This window comes from Chanodichthys erythropterus, chromosome 14, assembly GCF_024489055.1.
Source record: "Chanodichthys erythropterus isolate Z2021 chromosome 14, ASM2448905v1, whole genome shotgun sequence".
NCBI lineage: Eukaryota > Metazoa > Chordata > Actinopteri > Cypriniformes > Xenocyprididae > Chanodichthys > Chanodichthys erythropterus.
This window is the reverse complement of record NC_090234.1, coordinates 29,920,862-29,946,291: the sequence shown is the minus strand read 5'-3', so window position 1 is coordinate 29,946,291 and position 25,430 is coordinate 29,920,862. Positions and strand designations below refer to the sequence as shown.

Below are 25,430 nucleotides of genomic sequence, written 5' to 3'. Positions count from 1 at the left end.
TTTTAGTACCTTTATGGATCTTGAGAGAGGAAGTGTCATTGCTCCCTATGCAGGCCTCACGGAGCTATCAGATTTCAACCAAAATATCTTAATTTGCATTCCGAAGATTAACCAAGGTCTTGCGGGTGTGAAACAACATAAGGGTGGGTAATAAATGACAGAATTTTCATTTTTGGGTGAACTAACCCTTTAAACCTAAAATAAACATTCATAAAGTTCAAAAAGGTTCAAGCTAATTACAAAACTCGCATCATAAAAGCATTCTGAGCCGAGGTGCAAGTACTTACATGACTCAGCCAAACACACAAGCGCTGTCCAGCAGTCTTCTTCGTGAGCGTTTGAGAGTGTGCGGTTAAAAACTATCCTAAAGTGCCATCTGCTGTTAAAACTAAGCTCAGAATCGATTAGAGAGAGAAAATATCAGGATCGATCCAGATTCATTGTATCAGTCGAGAATCGATGTATCGTCGAAGAGAACAAAATCGTCACTTCCTGATAAAATGGGCGGATGGAAACATAGCTAGTGTAATGTACCGAATACACAAATAATGCTCTACTGAGACATTCACATATAATAACCACTTTCCTAGCATTTGGATCATTTGGAAGGTAATGAAATTTTTAGTCCAGTGATCCTGTATCTCTCTTCTCTCCTTGATGTAGAAATAGACATTGATTTTCTTCTTCAGAGGTGATCTTTCATCACACTATTACATCATAATTTGAAAAAATCCAGAAGTAGTCATTTTCGGAGCTTGGTTTCAATAAAAGCTGTATTTGGGCTCAAGGGGAAGTTTTGAGTTCTGAAACTTACAGGATGTTTTTTTATAGTACAATGACCTCTCATGTCAAAAGATCAAGGGAAATTTTGATTTCTCAACCGCTTTAAATGAACCATTAAATACATACTCAAAATCTTAAATGTGTGGCGTACAGATGTAGGTTGCAGGTGACATCTAATGAAAGAAATTTAGTGACAGATGGAAATGAGAGAGAGTGATTTTGAAGGAAAGAAGAGTATTAAAAGAGCGAGTGAGGAGGTTCAGAGAGATGGAGACATATTCTGAGCTAGTGGAAGAATATTTAATGCTTTTAGAACGTTTCAGGAGGGAATCACTCCTCGCTGAGCACTTCCTCCAGAAATCTTATTGGACACGCACAAATACAGACACACACACATGCAAACTTACACACACAGTTTTATAAGTATTTTGCAGGTAAGAGGATATTGCTGGTCTAATACTAGATATTTCCAGCATTTGTTGATGCAACTGTGTAATGCTATGTGATATATATGATGTATATGGCCATTGCTTTGCTATAAACATGCTTATTATGAGAGATGAGCTATCGAAATCATTTTTCATGCTCCCTGCCATAGACGCGGAACAGATGATGATGTGAGATGATGGGATGATGAGTGAAGGATAGAGAGAGACGGATAGAGTGTGCTGTGTGTGAAACCTTCACATCCAAACATTATTAATGACAACAGGGGCACTCACACACACCTATGTGCACACACACACACAAGCACAACTCAAATATCGCAGACAAACAAAGAAAGGGGAAAAAGCGAGACAGAAAGAGACTAGGCTGACTCGCACTCAACATGGAAAGAGGGAAAAAAGGTGACCTTTCTTCCTCTGTCTCTATGCAGTCGCCAGCCAAGATTAACAGATAGAAAGGAACAAATGCAAGAAAGCCTTGACTATCTATCTGTATTTTATACATTGATTTGGACTGATGAGAGTTCATCTTAACCCTCATGTTCTGTTTGGGGTCTTGGTTCCCCTAAGGGCTCAAAAAATGTAACAATAAACATTGAAGTATAAGGGTGAAACTCCATTGCTTGTTCTAATCTTATGAGATCTGATTATAAACAAAATTTGAGCTTGATAACATGCATCAACCGTCCTTTATGAAAAATTGCCTCATTACTTTTGTTTGGAGTCTCAGAGAACCCAGATACAAACCATTAATAAATGCAATGAATTTCACATGCAAGTCATTTTTTTTGACTGGTGAACACTCCAGTCAGTTGTTTATTTTAATTTTTTTTCATTGTTTTTTTTTTAAAAAAGGGGTCCTTTCCCGGAGGACCCCAATTGCTGCTTGTGGGAGAGAGAAAAGGTTTGTAGATCTCTCTCAAATATAGAAGAAATAGCTACTTTCAAGTATGGATAGGTTGGTACACTTATGTCAGGTTGTGCAACCAATATAAAACTAGGAAAATGCTATTTTATCAACTTCTTTATTGCATTTAAAATTATATGTGTGACCTTTCTAGCATAGGCAAAAGCTAATACAAACATTCAAGTAGAAACCTGTTCAATGTAAAATTAGTTACAAAAGTCAGGTGGCGCAACCAGGAAGTCAGGTGGTGACTTAAATTAAATAAATAATAAATGTAAGCTATCGTTGTCTATTATTATTATTATTATTATTATTGTTCTAGAATGTTAGTTTTAAGTTAAAGATGTTTTATACTTTCAATTATTTTCATGATAATTTTTAAATAATTTTAGATGCCACTATCATATCAAGTAAAGAAAGATCGGTCACACTTTATATTAGGTGTCTTTAACTATGTACTCACATAAAAATTGTTATTTTATTCTAAATTGTAAGTATTGTATTGTACGTTTTTTTCTAAATACCTTTTCTGAAGCTTTATTTGTCTTTGAAAAAATAAAGTCAATCTCAAATTGAACATGAGGGTTAACTAAACATAATCTAACTTAATTGAAATGTATTCGCTGTGTGTCTTTGCTTCCTCACAGATGGCACAAAACACACACAGAAACACAGACGTACGTTAACGCAGAAGTGGGGAGGATTTGTGCAGAGGTATTCAGAGAACTCTTCTTAATATTAATCACCCTTGCCCAAAATAATACAGTTGTTGCTAAGCAACCATCAGGAGATGAGGGCATTTCTCTAAATAAACATCTAAATTTGTTATTGGGTAAGATTGGACACTGATATCCTTAAAGGAACAGTACAAAAGCAGTGGATATATGCAAAAGCTGTGTTTCAGCTGTTAGGCTATTGGGCTAAATAGCCTGGAACTAGATATTTGTGGTTTACAAGCCCATTTGCAGCTATCTGGCCACAGCTGTGGATTAAATGATGAATTAAATGATTATTTTCATGCCATTTCTTGTTAATTTAAATCTAATCTTTGTTTAATAAACATTTGTATGTAATGCACAGTAGGCAAATGAGGGATCGTAACAGCCAATGAGCAGCAGCTTAGTTATCCGCTTCACATTTTTTGAGCACATACATTTTCAGCTTAATTTGAGAAAGACAGAGAGAGCACAAAAGAGGAATGACTTGACAGAGAGGTCGCGTTATCTCCATTCTGAAGTGTTCACTCCAATCCAGAATCCTTTGTCCCACATTTTTGGTCCACAAGGCCAGGGTTTCTAATCAACTGTATGACCCTGTTAGAGTCGCCATGACCTTTCATGCGCTGGCAATTTTTGGCATGCCCTTTAAAAGGAAAGTTCACCCAAAATTCTGTGATCATTAACTCACCCTCATGTCATTCCAAACTCATATGACTTTCATTCAGAGAGATTTAGCTTAATGTCTGAGCTGCATTTTTCCATGAAATGAAAGTGGATGGGGATCAGAGACAGCCGTGGTTGCAATTCACTTTCAATATCATTTTGAATTGATATGCTAAATGCAATGAAACAGTAAATAGTGTTGTACCTTCTCCATCAGAGAGGATTGTTATTGATGTTGAAGAAGTCAGAAAAATGTTTCAAACTACAATTAGGAAGAAAGCTATAGGACCAGATGGATGTGCAAGTCTTTTTGCAAGGAATTTTGCAAAGTTGATCAGTTGATGTCAGTTTTCTAATAAGCAGTGTTTTTATTAAATGAAATTGTGGTATTGTGGGAATACCACAACTGGATGGATGGAACTGAAATAAATACTTTGAATGTTGCAATCCTATCAGACTTATGATAGCAACCTGAGTCGTAACAAAGCACTGTTCGCCAGAGGAGAACTGGCCCCCCGACTAAGCCTAGTTTATTTTTTTCTCCATTTTAACACCTATCTGCCACTTGTTTGCCACCTGATGTCACCTGTTGGAGTTTGGGTTCCTTGCTGCTGTCGCCTTTGGCTTGCTTATTTGGGGACACTCGACATTTGACTTGACATTTGATATTCAACAGTGCTTTGATCTGCCTGCATTGACGCTATTCTTTAAGAGCTGCTGTGCAGCCAAAATAATGTACCAGTTATCAATGTAAAGCTGCTTTGACACAATCTACATTGTAAAAAGCGCTACATAAATAAAGGTGACTTGACTTGACTTGGGAATGTAATGTATAATTGTGAGTTTTATGTAAGTGTAATGTATAATATGAAATTTCAGTGTATAAATTTGTTTAAAGTGTCCCTATTATGCTATTTTAAAGTTTCCAATGTTGTTTTGGAGGTCTTCTACAATAGGTTTGCATGTATCAAAGGTCTTTTTTTTTCTCATAATATACAATGTAGCATAACTTCTTTTGTCACAGTGTCAGAAACAAAATGGCCATTACCGTATCTGAATTTCAGCTCCGGATGCTACCTCAGCACTTGTATACACAAGCTGTGTCTCATTTTGGAGATTGCGTCCTCCGGAAGTCGCATTTGAAGGCTGCATACATTATCAAGGATGTCTTATTTAAGAAAAGTAACCATAATAAAATTGACTGTTCATCATGAGATGTAAAATACTGTCATTTCTTTCTTACTTTAGTTACTTCTTTCGGTTACTTTTCTTAAATGAGACCGCCTTGATGACATATGCAGCCTTCGGAGGACGCAGCCTCCGAAATGAGACGCAGCTACAGTGATACAAGCAGTAATGATGCCGTCGGGTTTACCATATTGGGTCAAAGTAGACGTTGTTTGCGATCAGCCAGTGAAGAACATAAGTTGGCATTATGCACAATTATTACAAACCTATGTAGATATGTTACGGATGTTACAGACGTTACTTTATTCTTTAAAACTTTTCATAACTTTTACATTCAACAACGGCTATATTACACACTGCATGAAAGGCAATGTTCGAAAAAGCATAAATAGGGGCACTTTAATTTTTAATTTTACTATTTTTTTGTGAACATAGATTCTGATAACCAAAAAAAAATTCAGACTTAGTCTGACAAAGTGTTATTGTCTTATGTCATATGTGGTTAATGCTATTTTGTTTGTTTGTTTGTTAGTTAGTAATAACTAATAATTCAATTTGCCAGAGTTTGTGAGGTTCATAGCATTGGATCCTGTATATTTCACTTTGTGTTTTGAGTAATTTCCAGTTTCAGACTCATTCAGGTCTGACAGACAAAATAGATGCTGATTGGTCATACAATATCCTCCTTTCTAACTGGGCTGTTCCTGGCCAGAATAACAGTAAAATGGACACAGATTTTATGTAGTCAAAAGTCTTTCATATGGCTGAGGAGAAAATGGCATGGGTGTTTGAGTAACCAATCAACTGTTCTTGCATAGAGACACAACAAATACAGTGTCATTTCAGTTTCTACTTGAATCCGACTCTGCACCACTCTTTGATTCTTAACCCTTGACACTATATCCTCTGCGTATCTCTAAATTGTTTGATCTCTGTCCTTTCTGTCCTTCACTTTAATAAGAAAAAATCCTTTCATCTGACATTCACAACACCCGGCTTCCCTTCTGTTGAGGTTTAGTTTCAGGCATAGCTTAAACCATACGTAAACCACCTGTCAGTCAGCTAACAGACTCATACTCGCCTGCATTCAGAAAAGAGGAGTATTAAACACAAACACACTCACACACACTTGCACGTGTCAAACACAGAGCGTTTCACAGTCAATCATCTACAAACTGTTGGGAGTTACATATACTTGAACAAACTGCCATTTTTATTTCTTTTCCCAGCCTGAGCTAGAAGAATAATCAGATCAAATCAGATTTGCAGCCCAAAAACACCTCATTTGTGTCCATCCTGGCAGTTTGTCAGATATCCAGAGTTTATTATCTTTCCTTTGGGGATTTGAGTGCACAGTCCTCATTGTTGGCTCTTAGAAGCTGAAGAAAACTGAAGAGAATGTGATTCCTATTAAATACAAATATAAAAAGATACCTTTAAAGGAATAGTTAACCCAAAAAATCACTCATGTCATTCCAAACATTCTATTTCTGAAAGATCATGTGACACTGAAGACTGCAGTAATAGATTTGCCATCACAGGAATAAATTACATTTTAAAATATATTAAAATAGACTGTTGTTAGTGTATTTTTTATTATTATTATTTTCAATGCAGCCTTGGTGAGCATAAGAGACTGCTTTCCAAAACATTACAAAATATTACCCACCTCAAACCTTTGAATGGTATATGTGTATAATATATGGGTCAATGACATGACTGTCATTTTTTTGTCCAAAGGCCTTAATAATAATAAAAAACAAAGATATGACATCCAAAGTATGTAAGGTAGTACAACTAGATTACTTTTATTGAATCCAAAAGGTTTTAATTATATTTTGCTACATATAAAGGTATTTTAAAGCTTTTGAAGTGTCACAAGGTCATTCGGTTTAACCGTCCAAAGGCCAATACAGCCATTTCATTAGTGATTAAAACATCTTAAAATGTAATAAATGTATATATATTTTTTATTCTGGCATGATTTTATAACATCATATGTCAACATTGTGCAAAATGGTATTGAAATTATGTGTAGAAGTCGTTGCTTTGTTATGAGAAAGAATGTCCGGAAAAAATAATTTTGTTGATGTCATTCGGATAAACCAATATAAAGGGACCATTTTGCGTTCAATATCATGTGTCAGGATGTGACATCATTCAGACACCTGCAAAGGACCACATGGTTGTGAAGCAAAGTTACTAACTCTCATTTGAAAAATTCATGTTTTCACTTGCTCATACGCATGTCCCGAAACATCAGGTCATTTGGTACAACCACTGTAAAACATGGAAAATGTTGTAATATTTTAAAAACTTGTACTAAATATAATATGTTTGATTGTCCTTTTGCTAGCTAGCTAGCTAGATATCAGCCTGTTAGTATTGTTTGAAAATATCAACATTCAGTATAACCAAAAGTGTCATTCAGTAAAAACAAAATTCTGATTAAACCGAATGACTTTTTTGGAGACAAATATGACAAAAGCAGTGTTAATCGATTATAAAAACCACATAATCTCATTGTTAACACTTAATAAAACAAAATTAATTATACCTCCATTATGTTTGTTTACACTTTTTAAAAAACCGCCAGAATACATGACTACTTTTGCTAACCTTAAACCATGTTTAAAGGCAAACTGAATTGGTTCCCACATTTGAATGTATTGAATTGACTATCCTATTGACTCCTCTGTCCATCCTAATGTGATTTATTCTCCAAAACTGCCTACCGCAGTTAATCAGCCTAGTGCTATAGTCACGTACCAACAGGAAGTCATGTGACGCGTGCGATTTCCACACATGATCTCCCAGGGGTCTGACGGAGTTTGATCCCGCTGTCAGCGGAAGAAAGCTGTACGGAAGAGAGAGAGAGAATGCTGAGAGAGAAGAATAGAAACAGTGGGTTGAATACGTAAGGGCCTGCTGACGCGTTGATATATCTGGATTTAGATTTATTTTGGAGATTGAAACAGATCCTCTGGAGAAATGCCGCCTGTGTGAGGGGGATGGGGCACATATGTGTCAGTATGTGCACTTTTGTATTGAGGGACCGTTTTAAAACCTCTAGAATAGTTGCTGCTTAAATCAAATGTGTGTGTGAGTCTGTGTTTTATAATAGAAAACTTTCTCTTTGTTCACGAATCTCCCTTTACAATTCAAATGTGCTCACAGCTCTAAAAAACGGATTAAACTGCACTAATTGTCTTTTCTCTCTCATTTGCACACTCTTTCAGTGTCAGACACACACGCTGTAACATCGGCGAGAGAGGTGCTGAGGCAGGGTCTCTATTATGACATCAGAAAGAAAGGATGAGGGGAGGACAGGGAGTATGAAAGGATCTGCGGAGGAGTACCTGTTCACAAAGCCCTATTCTATACAGATAATTAAAGTCTTACATGTCCCCGTTGGGTTGCACTGCTGAGGAACAAATCAGCTGAAGAATTGGAGGAGGGGGGAAAAGATGGATACAAAGAAATCTGTGCATTCAGTCTGCTAAAGCAGCAGTGCTGTGAGATTCATTCTTTAAGTGAAGTGAATTCTCAGTGAAGGTCATAATGTTGACGTAGGTCTCTTCGTTCATTCACGGCTGTGTGATGTCTTTAGACCTGCATGTTTGTGTGTGTGTTTGCAAAGGAATGCTTGGTCAGTGTTTCGGCTGTGCTGGTAAATGGAGCGAAACACCGCAAGCTAACAGCTCAGTACACTTTGCCTTTCATTCAAATACATTCAGAAACACACTCAAAACAGCACAATGGCCCTGGATAGAGCTTAGAGCTCTCTCTGGTGGCAGACCTTATTAAACAGCAGCTTTTAAATGATGTATTGAAATTGCTAAATTATTCCATATCTGTAATGCATTATCCCCAGATTAGAAGGCAGACGAGTTTGTGGTGATAACAGAGGAGACAACAGCTAGATTTGCATTTTCTAGACAAAATACCAGAGCTTGCAAGTCAGCAAATGAATAGTGTTAAAGTATTAGTAAAGCTTGAGTTTACACGTAGTTATGAATGAAGAAATGCCACATCAGAGCCGCTTTGCCGTTATCATGGCAATCAGAAGGATACACATGGCTGTGCACGAGAATAAACACACAACATATGATTAGACCAATCAGAATTATGTATGCAAATAGACGTAAGAAAGAAATCCTGGAAAGATGTGCATCAAGGTTTCCACAAAAATATTATCAGAATTAGAATGATTTCTGAAGGATCATGTGACACTGAAGACTGGAGTAATGATGCTGAAAATTCAGCTTTAACATCACAGGAATACATTACATTTTAGAATATGTTTAAATAGAAAACTGTTAAATTGTGATTGTATGTCACTATATTGCTGTATTTTTTGATCAAATAAATGCAGCCATGGTGAGGATAAGAGTCAAAAACATTGGAAAATCTTACCAACCCCATTCCTTTGAACGATTCCTTGAACGAAGTGTAAACATAACAGTTTGTGCTGAAGTTATGGCAAAAATTTACGAAAGAGAAAGAATAAGAAAAACAACAACAAAATATAGTGTTTGAGGAATTTCAAAGGAATATCTGTACTGCCTTGTAAGCACTGTAATATCTGGAAAAGGAAAGTGTGTCAAGACAAACTTGACAAAGCTTTGCCTGAAAGTTTAAAAAAAAATGCTTTTTAAAAGTCTTGAATTTTCAAAGGTTATAGAGCATTAAGCATTTATAACCGCATTAAGGGTTTGGGAAAAAGATACAAAGCCAGAAAACTAGAGAGACCAAAAAGATAGATGATTTAGAAAGTTTCAATGGATGTCTGTCAGATTTTCAGCATCCACAAGGAAAATAACAAGTCTGATCCGTTAGAAAAGATAGCACAGTCAGACAGATATACTGAATGCTAACTCAGGTTTGTGCAATAACAATATTGAAATTTTACTAGGGTATGCAGTTTTTTAAGGTGTTCTGAGTGGTTATTAGTTTTTCTTTTTGGTTGCTAGGTGGTTGCTAGGGTGTTCTATTGTGTAGGTCACATACAGGTCAAAGGGCTGCTCCTAATCCAGGATCTTGTCATTTTGAGACTGGAGTACTGCAGTGCTGTTTTGGCCGGCCTTCAAACAAGCTCAATTAAGCTTGGCACAATTTAAGAACACGGCAATGTATCTGGTCATTAACCGATGGGAGAGGGCCCACATCTCACCCCTCTCGGTCTTGCTCCACTGACATCCTAATCAAATTCCAATCTCTTTTCTCTACTCTTCTGCAGTTACACTTCTGCATAGCTTTTGTTTACTCTTGATATTCAGTATTGTAGCACTGCTAATGTTGCTGGCTCCTGTATGATAAATAACTTGTTTTCCCTTATTTGAATGTCGCTTTGGATAAAAGCGTCTGCTAAACGATTAAATGTAAATGTAATTGGTTTAAAGGTCTCAAACTGTGAATGTCTGAGCATTAGCATTCCATGAATGTAATTTGTGTTTATTATTATGTGTCAACAATACATCAAACTCAGTATTTCTGTGACGTGATGCCATTCACAGTGTGTGTGTATGGTGCTGTTTTACACACTCATGGTCTCAGTATCTCTTTGATCAGATGCTCCATATGAACTTCATATCCTGGTGAGAGACAGACGCTATTTCTGGGTTGTTTGGGGGCCCGGAGCAAGATCTTCCCTGGTGCTGGGCCTTATTCGTTGGTAGTCTAAAGACATGCCTAATTAACGTCAAACAACTGACAAACATCACAACCTTAAGGCAGAAAAACCACCTCGACCGCAACTTAAGAAAGAAAGAAACAGCACTTCAAACCACTGAAGATAAACATGTTCATAAAGTAAAATAAACTCTCTGTTTTTGGGGACTGTAGTTCTCAGTTTTGCATTTTAATTTTTAATGCAATGCTGAATTTTTTCAGTTTTTTTCCCCTCAAAAATTAGCTTGACATCAAACAATAATTGCCCAATCCCTTAGGGTTTGCAGACCCCTGTTGAAGTCTCTTGCTTTAGAAATAAAGATCTCACTGATCCTGGTGCTTTGAAAGTGTTTAAAAGTAAACTTAAAGAAATTCAATTCAAAGTAAAGGGGAATATTGGTGCGTTCAAGTCTTCCTGGGAAGTTCGTATTTACGAGGTGGGAAATCGTGTGTACGACGGTAGGTGCGTTCAAGTCACTTTCGTCGGAGTATGATGGCGGTGTGCCTTCTCTAAATTAATTACACAAAATAACAACACTTCTGCTTCTAGAAAATGTAGAGCAAATAATGTACATTAGTTGTATGTTGCTTTTTTATGTTTTTTAATTAATGTATGAAGCTGTTGTAAACTTTATTGTTGCATATTACATTTTTATATTGTGATGCTATTGTATTTTTTGCTGGGAATCAGCTTACTTTGTTGTAAATAGAAAAGCCTGACAATTCACTGCTAAATACCTGTAATATTGTGGTATTTCGCCATGTTTCTGACTGACACGCCCCCAACTCGTACAGATCGGAGCTTAAAGAAAATTACGAGCTTCCCACTGGTATTTACGACATTGTGGTGGCATTCATGTCAGTTCTGCTCGTAAATACGATCTTACCGACATGACTTGAACGCACCATATGTACAGTTTATACGTTATCTGGAGGAAATAGTGTACATCGATCATTTGTACACCACATAAAGGTTTTAAATCAAGGCTCTTCAACCTTTTTCAGACCAAGGATGGTTAAGAGACAGAGCAGGAACCTACTGCCAAATATTGTATACTCTATCATCATTTACTCATTATCTTGTTGTTCCAAACCTGTAAGACTTTCTTTCTTCTGTGGAACATAAAAGAAGAAAAACCAAACAGTTTGGTTCTCATTGACTTCAATTGTATGGACAAAAAAATACAATGGAAGTCAACTGGATCCGAAACAGTTTGATTGCCAACATTCTTCATAACAGGCTTCTTTTGTGTTTCGCAAAAGAAAGAAAAGGCTTTGAAGGTTTGGAGTATCATATTTGTGAGTAAATGATGACAGAGTTGGGTGAACTAACCCATTAAGGGTGTTTTAAAGAAACCTTAAATAAATTAAATTCAAAGAAATAAAAATAAACTGCATTTTAAATGCTACTATAGTGTATTGTCAAGAAAAAAAACTCCATGACTACGATTACCCTTTTCAAGCACACGGGTGGTGAGTCTCATTAACTGACAATAAGCCATTGTGAGCTTGTCAGCTGCCATTGATTACATGGAGACCCCCTAGTGGCCAATGCAGGGAAATTGTCTCTGGCTTCACCAACACAGTATGGGCCCTACATTTTCTTACACAAGGCAACAATCCCTGGGCAGAGGAACTATTGAATCAAAACAGAAGTTTGGTATCAATGTTTAATCACAAACCTCCCTTCCCCCTGCAGGAAGCATGCTGAACCTGACATGCCGAGCTTTTTTTGGGTACAGTGGGGACATCAGTCCACTTGTTTACTGGATGAAAGGAGAGAAGTTCATTGAGGACATGGACCAGAGTCGCATTCGAGAGAGTGAAATCAAGTAAGAAGCTACTTTTCTTTAAAAAGTAGCCTATGTGGTAAATTAATGATGTCTTACTGAAAAGCATGTGCAAACAGGAGAATTGCAGGAATATTGCGCATGAGGTGTATAAAAACAGCTGAGGCCAGTATTTATTTGTTTATCAATATCAAATATTTTACCAAATTTATATTTACAGTTAGTGATGGTTTAGCTGGTTGAGCATTATATTCAGGCTATTTACTAACAAAAATACTTTGAGGTTCAATGTAAAATAACACAGTAAAAGAATAAGGTTATCATGCAGTACCATGGTATATATCAAAGTTGGAAGGTATTGCTATTACTGTGCCACCACACTGTTTTTTAATGGAATACAAGAAATGGTTGCTTTTAAAACTAGCTTCCACTGTGAAATCGCTTATTCAATACGATAGATGGTGCACAGTAAAGCTTACTTTAAATGTTCACTGAGATGTCGACAGTACATTTTCAATTACTGATATCACAAGCTTGTATATGAGCCTATTTATATCTAGCAGGGGTGGTCGCTGTGATGACACACTATTATTAATTCCCCTGTCTGAAAGAGAGCTGGATCAGAGTGGCTGTGAATACATCCTAATAACACAGCAAAATGTATCGCGCACCATGCACCAAATGCATTTGCATTTACATGCAGTTAAGGAGCCGCGATGTCAGCATCTTTTAAATGAAATTTCAGTTTCAAATGATTCAGCCAGGACAAACAAGAGAGTGAATGTTTTGTTATAATTAAATGAGAGCACCATTTTTTGAGTGCCGACCAAACCCGAAGCCCTTCCTCCCAAAATGTCTAATCTCTACAAGCTGCTCGGTCTAAAATTTATCCCCAAAATCCTCTGTCAAAAGGGGCTAATTAAAAAACTTTGATTCCACAACCCATGGTGAACAATAGCTCATTGTTTCATTTTGCTCCACCAGGACCGTCAGAGAACACCTGGGTGAACAGGAAGTGTCCATTACTCTGACCATAGACTCACTGGAGGAGGTAGATCTGGGTAATTATTCCTGTTATGCGGAAAACGGCAATGGGAGACGTCAAGCCAACGTACAGATTGGGAAACGAGGTAACACATTCAACTATAACACACATGAACTCAACTGACTGAATCATACCAGCTGCTTCTTGTTTAAAGGAACAGTTCACTCCTAATGAAAATTCTGTCATTTATTCACTCTTATGTTGTTAAAGAGATCTTCAAGAGATGTTTTGAAGAATTTTGATGCAGATCTATTTCAACAGACAGTGACCAATGTCTGTCAAAAAAAAAAGTGTCACATGCTTCTTCATAAATCATTCTAATAATTTGGTGCACAAGATAGATTTCTTCTTTTATCAAAAAACTTCATTTATGATTGAATGGGGGGTGCTGACACTGTTTCGCTGACACTTCTGCTACACTCATATTTTCTCTCACTAAATCTGTTGTGTACGTAATTTTGCTGTTTTTTGCAATGCAACTTAAAGGATTATATCTCTAGAAAATTTCTGATCTGACTCTTTTCTGAAAATGCTGAAACCTACGAAGACACTTGACAAAATAAATAAAAAAAGATCTACCTGTGGACGCGGTAATAAACAGCACATGGGTGACAGTGGCTTGACCCAGAGCACTACAAGAAATGACTGAGAAAATCGCGAAGGTGATTGATGACTAGCTGTGAACGCTAGTCTGTCTCTAGTCCATTCGCAATAACTTGAGCAAGTGACAGGCAGACTTAAAGGCACAGTATGTAATTTTCGCCACTAGAGGTCACCGCATATTCAAAACAATAACAAAGGCGTAGCTTGATAACATTGTGAAGGAGTGGAGAATGATGGGAGTTGTTGTCTTCACCTCCACTGCCGATGGAAATCAATCCAACTGTACTCACAAATCATGTCCATGGATGAGGTATTGAAATAGTTTTATAACCTTTATGTTTGATCACGATTTTATTTCGTTCTAATGAATTAGCCGCAAGTAACATAGTAATGTTTAATGCTAAATTACTACTCTTACTTTGTCACATTGTCACTTATTTGTCAAATTAAATGATAGGGTAAAGCAGCACAGATTTATGTGTTCAAAACTATCATACTAAAAGTAAATTTGAATGTACCTACAGCATTTGCAGAAAGGCTGACTTACTATTTATGTATAACACATACTGTATTTAATTACACTGCCATAGACTTGTTCACCAGACTTTTTAAACAGTGTTAATTACCTAAGCACAAACAAGTGCAATAATACTGTATGTATAGTTACATCAGCATTACCTGCACAGAATGCACCACTTTGTGTATATATATATATATATATATATATATATATATATATATATATAAATAAAGCATGTTGAATTGCAGATATATTGCAATTAGGGATATGACGGTGAGAAAAGTTTCCCACTGGTTAATTGACATGTGACAACACCGGTGTCACCGGGGCACAGTGGGCAGGGCCTCCACATCTTTTTTTAAATCGCTTATGAATGCCACTGCGGCAGTGTACATTTTATTTTTACATCAAATTAGAGGCAATTGCTTGCCAGTGGGTTATTATTCTTACTGAAAAACACAACAAAACAGTACAATGACAAACTGGCTTTTATTAACAAAACAAATTTTATTATTTATTAACAAAACGAATAAGAACACAAAGTTTATATAAAAAACTGAAAATCAACCGCAGAAACTGTGTAACTTAATAAATAAGGAACAGAATGTTTAATTTTTTTTTAGTGAAGAGCAGTAAGTAATTCTCTCTTTCTCTCTTTTTTCTTTGATTAACATTATTGACACTTTAAGATCTGCCGCTGCTGCACACAACGCGGATCTGACACACATCCCATTTTCTCACAAAAAATTTGCCTCTGTGCCGCGGTGGGCAAGTGATGAAACCGGTGTTCAGTCGCAACACTGACCGTAGCAAGCCTAATTGCAATGTGATTTAGGATTATGCACTTCACATTTGAGCAAACATTGCTTTACCTTTGAGCATGAGCGGTACATGTGCGATTGCCAGTAGATGCCACTGACAGGAGAATGGAAACCCTGAATGCCAAATACAAGAGCAGGATAGGATTCTGGAATGTGTGAACCATGTTTGAAACCAGAAAACTGGCTCAAGTTACATCAGTTACTTCGGAAGTGACCACCATCTGGTCATAGCAGCACTGAATTTGAAACTATGTGATCCCAGAGTGAAGAACACTTTTATTTTACAGCTGAAGAACAGATTCCAGGCTCTGGTGGACACTGCAGACTTCACGCTGCCAGACTTAAATGAAGTCACCACCAAGTGGGAGCAAGTCAAAACAGCATACTTTGAAACCAGTAAACCAAGCCTGAGAAAACAAAACAAGAGAACAGAGAGGATTACAGCAGACACCTGGAAAGCCATAGAAAACAGGAGTAAAATTAATAATAAATAAAAAATTATTAATAAATAAAAAACTCCCAAGTCACAGAGGTTGCAAGAGAAATACAAACTGCAGTATAAGAAATCAGATCAAACAGGAAAGAAAATGGCAAGAAAAGATAAGCGAACCTATATACTGACAATCTTGTAAGCCAAGCAGAAGCAGCAGCCAATAGAGGTGAACAAGGCAAGTTGTACAAGATCACCAATATAGCCTACAGTAAGTATAGTGGAGCTACTGATGTACCAATCACAGACAGGCAGGGACAACTCCTTACATCAGAAGCAGAACAGGAAGCTCAATGGGCAGAACACTTTAGTGAAATCTTGAATAGGCCACGACCAACAGCAGAGGCTGACATGCAAGAACCAGAAACTGAGTTAGATGTCAATATTGCACCACCAGAGAAAGAAGAAATCATCTTAGCCATCAGATCCATCAAGAACAGAAAAGCACCTGGACAGGACAACTTCATCGCAGAGTTATCCACAAATTATAGCCAAAATGCTGCAGCCACTTTTTGAAGTCATATGGGAGGAGAAGAAGATACCAGACGACTGGACAGATGGGATCATTGTGAAGATTCCTAAAAAGGGTTCCCTGAATAACTGCAACAACTGGTGTGGTATCACCGTTTTTTCAATTCCAAGTAAAATTCTGGCGAAGATTGTTGTTTAACAAATCTCAGATGCAGTAGAAAAACAACTCAGGAAAGAACAGGCAGGATTCAAGAAAGGAAGATGATATGCTGACCAGATATTCACCCTGTGCAACATCATTGAAAAAGTGCAGAGACAACTTTACTTCAACTTCATGGAATTGGAGAAGGCTTTTGACAGCATCCACAGGGACAGTCTATGGCGTGTACTCTGCGCATACGGGATTCCATTACAGATCATCCTTCTTATCAAGAGTTTCCACACTAACTTCACATGCAAAGTAGGAAACAGCAATCACAATTTCTAAATGAAGACAGGAGTCAGAAAAGGATGCGTAATGTCACCAACATAACTGCTCTTCAACATAACCATCGACTGGCTGATGCAACCAAAGGCCAACCAAGAGGCAACAGATGGACTCTCTTCTCAACATTGGAAGATCTTGACTTTGCTGACGAACTGGCACTGGTCACATACCCACCAGCACATGCAGGAGAAAACATCTTGTCTTAGCACCTATGCACAGCAAGTAGGCTTGAAGATCAGCAAGAAGAAAACAGAGTTGATGACACTGAACAACCCCAACCCCTCACCAGTCCAAGTAGAAGGCACAGATCTACCCACAACTGAGGAGTTTATTTACCTGGGCAGCACTGTTCGACATGACGGAGGAGCAGGCAGTGAGATCAAGAACTGTCTCAGCAAAACCAGAAATGCCTTTAGTGTGATGAACAGTGTGGAGGCCCTCACAATATAGCATCCCACACTAAACTGAGACACTACCAGAGCTGCATCCTTTCCATCAATATTTATGGCCCTGAATTTTGGGAGCGACCTTACCAAATTGCCATCCTTCCACACTAAGAACCTCTGGAGAATTCTGCAAATCTTCTATCCCAAAACTATCTCCAACCAACATCTACTCACTCAGTGCAAGCAAGAAAGTATGGACACCATCATCATGAGAAGGTGAAGGAGATGGATTGGACACGTCATCAAGAGGGAAGATGTCATCGCCTAGATTGCCCTCTTCTGGACACCAGAGGGTAAACGAATAGGGATGGGAATTGATAAGAATTTAACGATTCCGATTCCATTATCGATGTTGCTTATCGATCCGATTCCTTAACGATTCTCTTATCGATTCTCATTGGGTGAGGTAATAAGTACAAATTTGTTTGTTTGTATTAACTCGCTTTAATATCTGATCAGAAGACACAGAACAGAGTATACGCACATTATGTGTAGCAACCTCAGAACAAACCTAAAATTAGGTGAGCTACTTCTTCAAGTAAATTCCAGGGACATATAGCCTTGTTTCTCAACCAGTATTCACATTCACAGTATATCACATTCATTGGTCCAGACAAAAATAAATAAATAAATAAATAAAACTCCCTGCCTCTGTAAACGGAGTAGCTAGAGGTGCACGAGAGATACTTGCTGCAGCCTCTGAGCCAGTGTGAGAGCCAGCCAGACTCTGGCTGTCATCATCTTCTTCATCATCTAAATTTAATAATGACAATGGAGATTATCCGTATAGTAAAAGTTTACACAATGAAATAGCGCTCACATTAACATTAACACATTACCTTCGGCATTAATAACAGATGGCGTCCTGTTAGCTCCGCTGGTGCTTAACTCGCTGGTGGTGTCGTTGTATAGTAGTGTATCAAACACGCGACAGTCCTGCAAATGAATTGCATGCTGTGTGGCCAAATGTTTCTGCATATTGGAGGTAGTTCCCCCCTTTGACGAAATGGAACTTTTACAAGTGTTGCAAGTGACTGTATTGTCGTCTTTTCGCGTAAAATGTAACCAAACTTTAGATCGCTTCTGCCTCGATGCCATGAAAACAACGCAGCGTGTGTGTAACGTCATGACACGTTAGCAACGAGAGGAACCGATAAGCGGAATTGTTAAGCCGGCATGCTAACGGTTCAAAGGAATCGATTCACTTGGCACCGGTTCTTAAGAAGAACCGGTTCTCGATTCCCATCCCTATAAACGAATGAGAGGAAGACCAACAGAACACCTGGTGTTGAACAGTGGAAGCAGAGCTGAAGGTCCTGAACCACACGTGGGATACCATTCAGAAGCTGGCCTAAAGCAGACAGGAGTGGCGAACCTTTGTTGCTGCCCTACATGCCACTGGGCATAAAGGGCCCTAATGTGATATGTGATGATTGTTAAAGTTACCAAAGTCTGCGAGTCCCCTGAGGAGGCTATTGCTGTGTCTCATTTCAGAGGCTGCGTCCTCCTCCGGTCACATTTGAAGGCTGCATACATCATCGAGGCAGTCTCGTTTAAGAAAAGTAACCTTAGATTTCAAAGTAAGGAAGAAATTACAGTATTTTACACCTCACAATGAATAACAGTCAATTTTATTACGGTTACTTTTTAAAAAAATAAGACATCCTTGATGACGTATGCAGCCTTCAAATGCGACCTCCGGAGGATGCAGCCTTCGAAATAAGATGCAGCTTATAGCTTTCATTGGCTCGGTCAACGGAACTGGTGAGGAGCATATTTAATTCAGTTTTTATCTGCAGTGGATGTGGCATATAGCGTTAGCGCACTGATGTGGTTTGTTTAGTGGGTGATTAAGTAACCAGACTCTCTTGAAAGTCTGCACGACTGTGCAGAAGGACCCTATTTCTGTGCCACAGAACACCTTGCATATTGTTACACATTGTTCCCCTTAAAGGTGCCCTAGAATCAAAAATTAAATTAAAATTTCCTTGCCATAGTTGAATAACAAGAGTTCAGTACATGGAAATGACATACAGTGAGTCTCAAACACCATTGTTTCCTCCTTCTTGTGTAAATCTCATTTGTTTAAAAGACCTCCGAAGAACAGGCGAATCCCAACATAACACCGACTGTTACGTAACAGTCAGGATCATTAATATGTATGACCCCAATATTTGCATAAGCCAGCCCATGTTCAAGGCATTACACAAGGGCAGCCAGTATCTGGAGCTGTACACAGCTGAATCATCAGACTAGGTAAGCTAGCAAGGACAATAGCGAAAAATGGCAAATGGAGCGATAATAAATGACATGATCCATGATTACATTATATTTTTATTGATATTTGTAAATTGTCTTTCTAAATGTTTCGTTAGCATGTTGCTAATGTACTGTTAAATGGTTAAAGTTACCATCGTTTTTTACTGTATTCACGAAGACGAGAGCTGTCGCTATTTTCATTATTAAACACTTGCAGTCTGTATAATTCATAAACACAACTTCATTCTTTATAAATCTCTCTAACAGTGTGTAATGTTAGCTTTAGCCACGAAGCACAGCCTCAAACCCATTCAGAATCAAATGTAAACAGCCAAATAAATACTATACTTACGCGATTAGACAATCTGCATGATGAACATCTTGTAAAGTTCCATTTGAGGGTTATATTAGCTGTGTGAACTTTGTAAATGCACTGTATTATAGTCGAGAGCTCGGGGGGCAGGGAGCACGTGATTTAAAGGGGCCGCAGCCTGAATCGGTGCATAGTTAATGACGCCCCAAAATAGGCAGTTAAAAAAAATGAATAAAAAAAATCTATGGGGTATTTTGTGCTGAAACTTCACAGACACATACAGGGGACACCTTAGACTTTTATTACATCTTGTAAAAACTGGTTCTAGGGCACCTTTAATATGGGGGAAATGTAGTGGTCAAAGTGTTTACTTTTAAAGCTCAGGCATGTTTTCACCACACTAGTTATTTACTAATGTATCCACTGGGAGGAGGATTTTAATGTCTCTACATCTCATCACTATATTTGAATGTCACATAATAACTAAGAATACCTAGAAGTACCTAGAAAAAAAAAGAAATGAATGAATATTGAACAATAATAAAAATATTTTTTTTCTATCAAATAAAATCAATATTTTGACAGTCACCTACTAGTGACTTTATACTTTTGTGTATATATTTTTGTTGTATGGAGAAAAAAAGCAGCTTGGATGTTCTTCAAAGCTGCGTCTTTTTTGTCTCATAGAAGCAAGAAAGTCATGCAGGTTTGGAACAACATGAGGTTGAGTAAATTATGACAGGATTTTCATTTTGGGGTAAACTATCCCTTTAATGTGCTGTGGGATTTCTTTACATAAACAGCACAGCATGTTCCTGTGTCTCCCTCCTCTTCTCTGTCTGTCTCTTTCTTTCTCTCCTTTTGGGAAATGCATCAGCATCTAAAATTCACTCTCTTTTAGAGAGAGCTGCTTTGAAGGCTTCCTATCTTCTCTTTTAATGGCAGTTCAGAGGAGGAGACGGCTTCAGCAGTTCACACATTTTCTCTCCCTCTCAGCCCAACTCAAAACTCATTCAACTGTTCTCACACACACACAAATGAATAAACACACACACTCTCTCTCTTTCAACTCGTCTTAGCCGTACACACATATTTCTGCAGATAATCTCAAAGCCACACACACAAACCAAATCTCTCATATGCACCCCCTCTCTCCTTCAGCTCATTGCTGAGCACTCAAACATACATGCTTTCACAATCTTTCAGCTTCTCTGAAGCATCTGAGTATATCTTGCGTGTTTTCCTCCATTAGCTGTATCACAGAGGAGCTTTGAACAATATGAACATCATTAGCGCTTATTCATTCTGAAGTCATTTTGCATTTCTCACCCCTTGTGTATGTCCTTAGCGCAGCATGAATTTCCATGCTGGTCCAGGCTGGTTTGGTGCTGATCTCGCTGGTAGATTTGCTAGTGAACTGACAAAGGAAGTCTTGCCGATTTAACTAGCCATGAAGCCTGATGCAACCCTAGAATCCTATGCTAGGGATCAGGGACCATATTGCTCAAAATTACTTAAGTCTTACATTAAAATCTGACAATAATTGAATCTTCCAAATAAAATTGCCATGGTTACAAAACAGATGAAATAGTATTCTAGACATGGAATGTTTCTGTGATAGAGTGCAACATTTGGGTTCTGTAAGTAAAAATTCCATTCATTTTCACCAAAGGGGAATTGATTTTTAACATAACATATAAACCTTTAAAGGTGCTACAGAGGATGTTTTGTTTTATACATTTTTGCAATATTACTTGAAACTGTCTTTACTAACTGATAAAAGACTATATTTTAGGTGCACTGTAAGGAATAATATTAATATACATCATCTGTGCACAAGGTAGGGCCTTAAAACCATCAGCCAAACATTGGCCCTGTGGCTTGTCAATCACTGCCATGACGTTTCTTGTGAGAGACGTGCGCGGCTGCGCGCTCCAGTAACTTTCCACACTCCACAGGCGCCGCATGCAATGTTTTTGTCAGGAGACAAGAGTAACAACTGCAGATTATAATTTACCTGCGGTGAGTCCGACATAATGAATCCACGAACACGACACAGAGAATGCCGGTGGTAAACACTCGTGTTCCAATACTCGTGCACGAGTTTTGGGAGGCGTTCCCTCGAAATGAGCTGTGAAGGAGGGGGGTTGTTCTTACGCATGCGCTCATTTCAAAAACTCACTAACAGTCTTTGGTTTCTCAGTCGACGAAAAGATCCTCTGTAGCACCTTTAATGGCAGATCTACTGTGAGTGACAGGGTTGTTAATCAATGGTTTTGTTAAAGCCACCAGCCAGCATTCAACTTTTTTTTTTAAATAATCATGTTCAACAGTGGGATTCCTAGTGGGAAAAGACCTGGTGAACTTACCCATGATTCTGCAGAGAATCTCCAACAATCAGAGAATCTTGACAAACAAATTGTGGCATTAAGACTCACCCACTCCCATGAAGCAATGTGAATGATGTAGAGTCGGTTTCTCAATGCTATCAAACTACTGAAATATTTGTATGCGTAATATGCATGTTTAAATAAATGTAAAATATATTGATCTTAATATCAAGTTTCTGGCTAAATCTTAGTGTTATATTTCTCTGACGTTTTTTTAATTCAATTTTCATTCACAATGCTTCATGGATTTGTAGTTCTTTACTTCATCAAAGCCTTCTTTTTGTTCGATTTTCAAATATTTTTTTGCTTCAGATCAAAGATTTTAATTGTTTTGATTCCTCACAGCTCATAGCTTGTTGGTTTGGTTTATGGCTTATTACTCTTAAACAAAGACTTAAAAAAAAAAAAAACATATCTATGTGAAAAAATAAATGGGAAAAATACTTCCAGAACCAAGGCTGCTGAAAAAAATGTATAGGCACTGTTGCACTCTATACAGCTACAGCATTACAGGACTATATTTTGTATACCATGTTTATTGGACGCTAATATGAAGGCAATATTAGTATTCTTTAATTTGTATGTGGAATTACCAGCTTATCCCAGTACTCATGTTACCAGCACAGTATTTTGACAGGCTGAAGAGTCTGAATGCTTTCTATGCTAATGTTAATGTATTCCAGGGAGAACTGTCAGCTTAGAGAACGTAATTTTGTCCCTTTCCATTTTGTGTCTCAGTGGAGCTGATGTACACCGTTGAGTTGGCCGGTGGTCTGGGTGCGATTCTTCTGCTGTTGGCATTGTTATTGTCTGTGTATAAGTGCTACAGGATTGAGCTGCTGCTCTGCTACAGGCATCACTTTGGTGGGGAGGATACAGATGGAGGTAAAGCACACACACTCCCCCTACAGGAGCTACTGAACACAACACTGCAGCAATCACATATTTTTGTTTCAGATTGTTACTGTATGTAGTTACAATTTGGACTCTTTTTTTGATCAGAAACATGGTAACACTTTCAAAATATTCTAATTTCTTTCTTTCTTTCTTACTTTTCTCCTCAGAAAATAAAGAGTATGATGCGTACCTGTCCTATAGTAAGGTGGAGCTGGATCAATGGGGTCAGGAATTACAGGAGGAGGAGCGCTTTGCTCTGGAGATTCTCCCTGATGTCCTGGAGAAACATTATGGATACAAACTCTTCATCCCTGACCGAGATCTCATTCCTACCAGCAGTATGTGCAGAATGTGTGTTTTATGTGAATGCATGTATGTCTTTGTTAGTGTGTTTGTAAATGTTGTCTTAAATGTTTAAAACATTTTCATTAGCATAAGCCAGAAGCTCACAGGAATTTCAGAAATAATCAGTGAAATTAGTTTCTTGTAAAGTTTTAGGAGCGTATTCAGAAACCCACAACAATCACAAAAAAAGTGATTCTGTAATTGTACAGAACTAATGAAAACTCTTTGATCATTCGTAATGAAGTGTGACATTTTCATCTCATAAACATGCTAGCAGCACTGGATTTACCTTGCTTCCTAATTCCGCAAAATAATTGAATCATTTGTGATTAAATGTAATTAAACTCTCTCATCAGCATTAATATAATCAGAAAGCCTTATGTTGACTTTAGTCAAAAAATAAAACTTTCTGAAGAAACAAACAATAATTTAAACAATTATTAATACTCCAAATGTGGGCAAGTACAAGAATAATAAATAATATTTTTTTTTTATTTTTTTTTTTGCTAGCCTGTTTATGTGACACTGTGTTTGTTTTCATCATATGTCAGGTGTTTTTGCCCTGTATGTGTGCTGTGTCTGAAAGCTGAATGTTTATGTCCAGGTATGAGCAGTCAACATTACCAGGATGACACACATCTTCTTAGAGGTACAGCTTTGTTTGAATGCAAAAACACGCGTACGCACAAATTGTTGTTCATGAATGAGTGTGGTTGTTGTGTCTTAAATGTGTGTTTGTCTTTAAATGTGCATTATTTTCAGCCGTCGTACACTCTGTTATTTTGGTATTACAGTTTCTTTCTTTGTCTGTCATGTAGCTTACATAGAGGACGTGTCCCGCTGTGTAGACATGAGTAAACGCCTGATCATCGTGCTGACCCCGAGCTACGTGCTGCGTCGCGGGTGGAGTATATTTGAGCTGGAGTCCCGTCTGCGCAACTCTCTGGTTTCAGGGGACATTAAAGTGATCTTAATTGAGTGTGCCGATCTGCGAGGAGTCATTAACTACCAGGAAGTGGAGGAGTTAAAACAGTCCATTAAATGTCTGAGCGTGGTGCACTGGAACGGCCCGCAGAGCAACAAGCCCGGCTCGCGCTTCTGGAAGCAGCTCCGCTACACCATGCCGTACCGCCGCCCCCAGCAAACCCTCACCAATCACGCACTGGACGCCAGCGAACCCGGCCCCTTCGCCGACCTGCAGACCGTCTCGGCCATCTCCATGGCCACGGCCACGTCCGCCGCCTTGGCGCCGGCTCACCCCGAGCTGCGCCCGTCCCTGCGGAGCTCGTACCGCTCGCACTCGCTGGCACGGCAGAAACACTCGCACTACCGCAGCTACGACTACGAGCTGCCCTTCACGGCCGGAGGCACGCTGCCACCCCAGCACACCTACTGCAACCTGCCCCTCACCCTCCTGAACGGCCAGCGACCCGTCAACAACAAGACCCTGCGCCAACACAGTCTGGACGAGCACCACGGCAACAACGCCATGCTCCCACTGCTGCCCAGAGAGACGAGCATCTCCAGCGTCATCTGGTAAAGATAGAGGAAGTGAAACGTACTCAGCATGGGCCACCTGGCACACGGGGGACTAAATAAGCTGGCATACAGCACAGGACACAATGAGGTTAGTGGGTTCCTGTGAGCAAAGTGATCGTTCTGTCCACGCTAAGTGGGTCTGAGGATGTGAGTCTTCTTTCGGGCATTGCTCCAGCGGCGAGGGACAACGTAGTGCCGTATCTGTAGGCGTGAACTGAGCATATGAAGTCACACCACACGGAGGTATACAGGGTCTCGTGTAGATGTTAGCGTTATATTTGTAGCAACGCTGTCTTCCTGTCTCCATGTTCGGTTTGATCACGCCATGTATTTTTACTCGTTAATGCTTGATGCTTTTGTTTTGTCACTTTTTCCTCTTTTTTAGGTTTGACATGGACATTTGATTGAGATTTTGTTTGGTTTGTTTTTTTTTTTTTTCTACCTTCTTTCGAAATGGACTGAAATATTCCTTGTTTGATTTTAGCTACTGTCGTTTTGCTCGGAAGCTACTGCGTTTTGTTCCGTCCTTCTTTCTGTTGTCCAATGTAAGGTATGTATTTATGGTTTTAATTGCAAAATTTTCAAGAAGGAAATATATTACAAATTATGCAAAATATACGAAAGCCTAAAGGGGTCGA

At 38.5% G+C, this 25,430-nt stretch overlaps 1 protein-coding gene across 1 annotated transcript in view; it reads left to right on the top strand.

The window, feature by feature from the left end:
- The window catches only part of il1rapl1a (interleukin 1 receptor accessory protein-like 1a), a 74,218-nt gene extending 49,425 nt beyond the window's left edge, over positions 1 to 24,793 (top strand). The window contains exons 6-10 of the mRNA XM_067409952.1: positions 12,076 to 12,208; positions 13,151 to 13,296; positions 22,750 to 22,896; positions 23,076 to 23,246; positions 24,072 to 24,793. Of these exons, the coding sequence (XP_067266053.1) occupies positions 12,076 to 12,208; positions 13,151 to 13,296; positions 22,750 to 22,896; positions 23,076 to 23,246; positions 24,072 to 24,793 (1,319 nt within the window). The remainder of the gene's footprint in view (positions 1 to 12,075; positions 12,209 to 13,150; positions 13,297 to 22,749; positions 22,897 to 23,075; positions 23,247 to 24,071) is intronic.
- Positions 24,794 to 25,430: the final 637 nt, after the last annotated feature.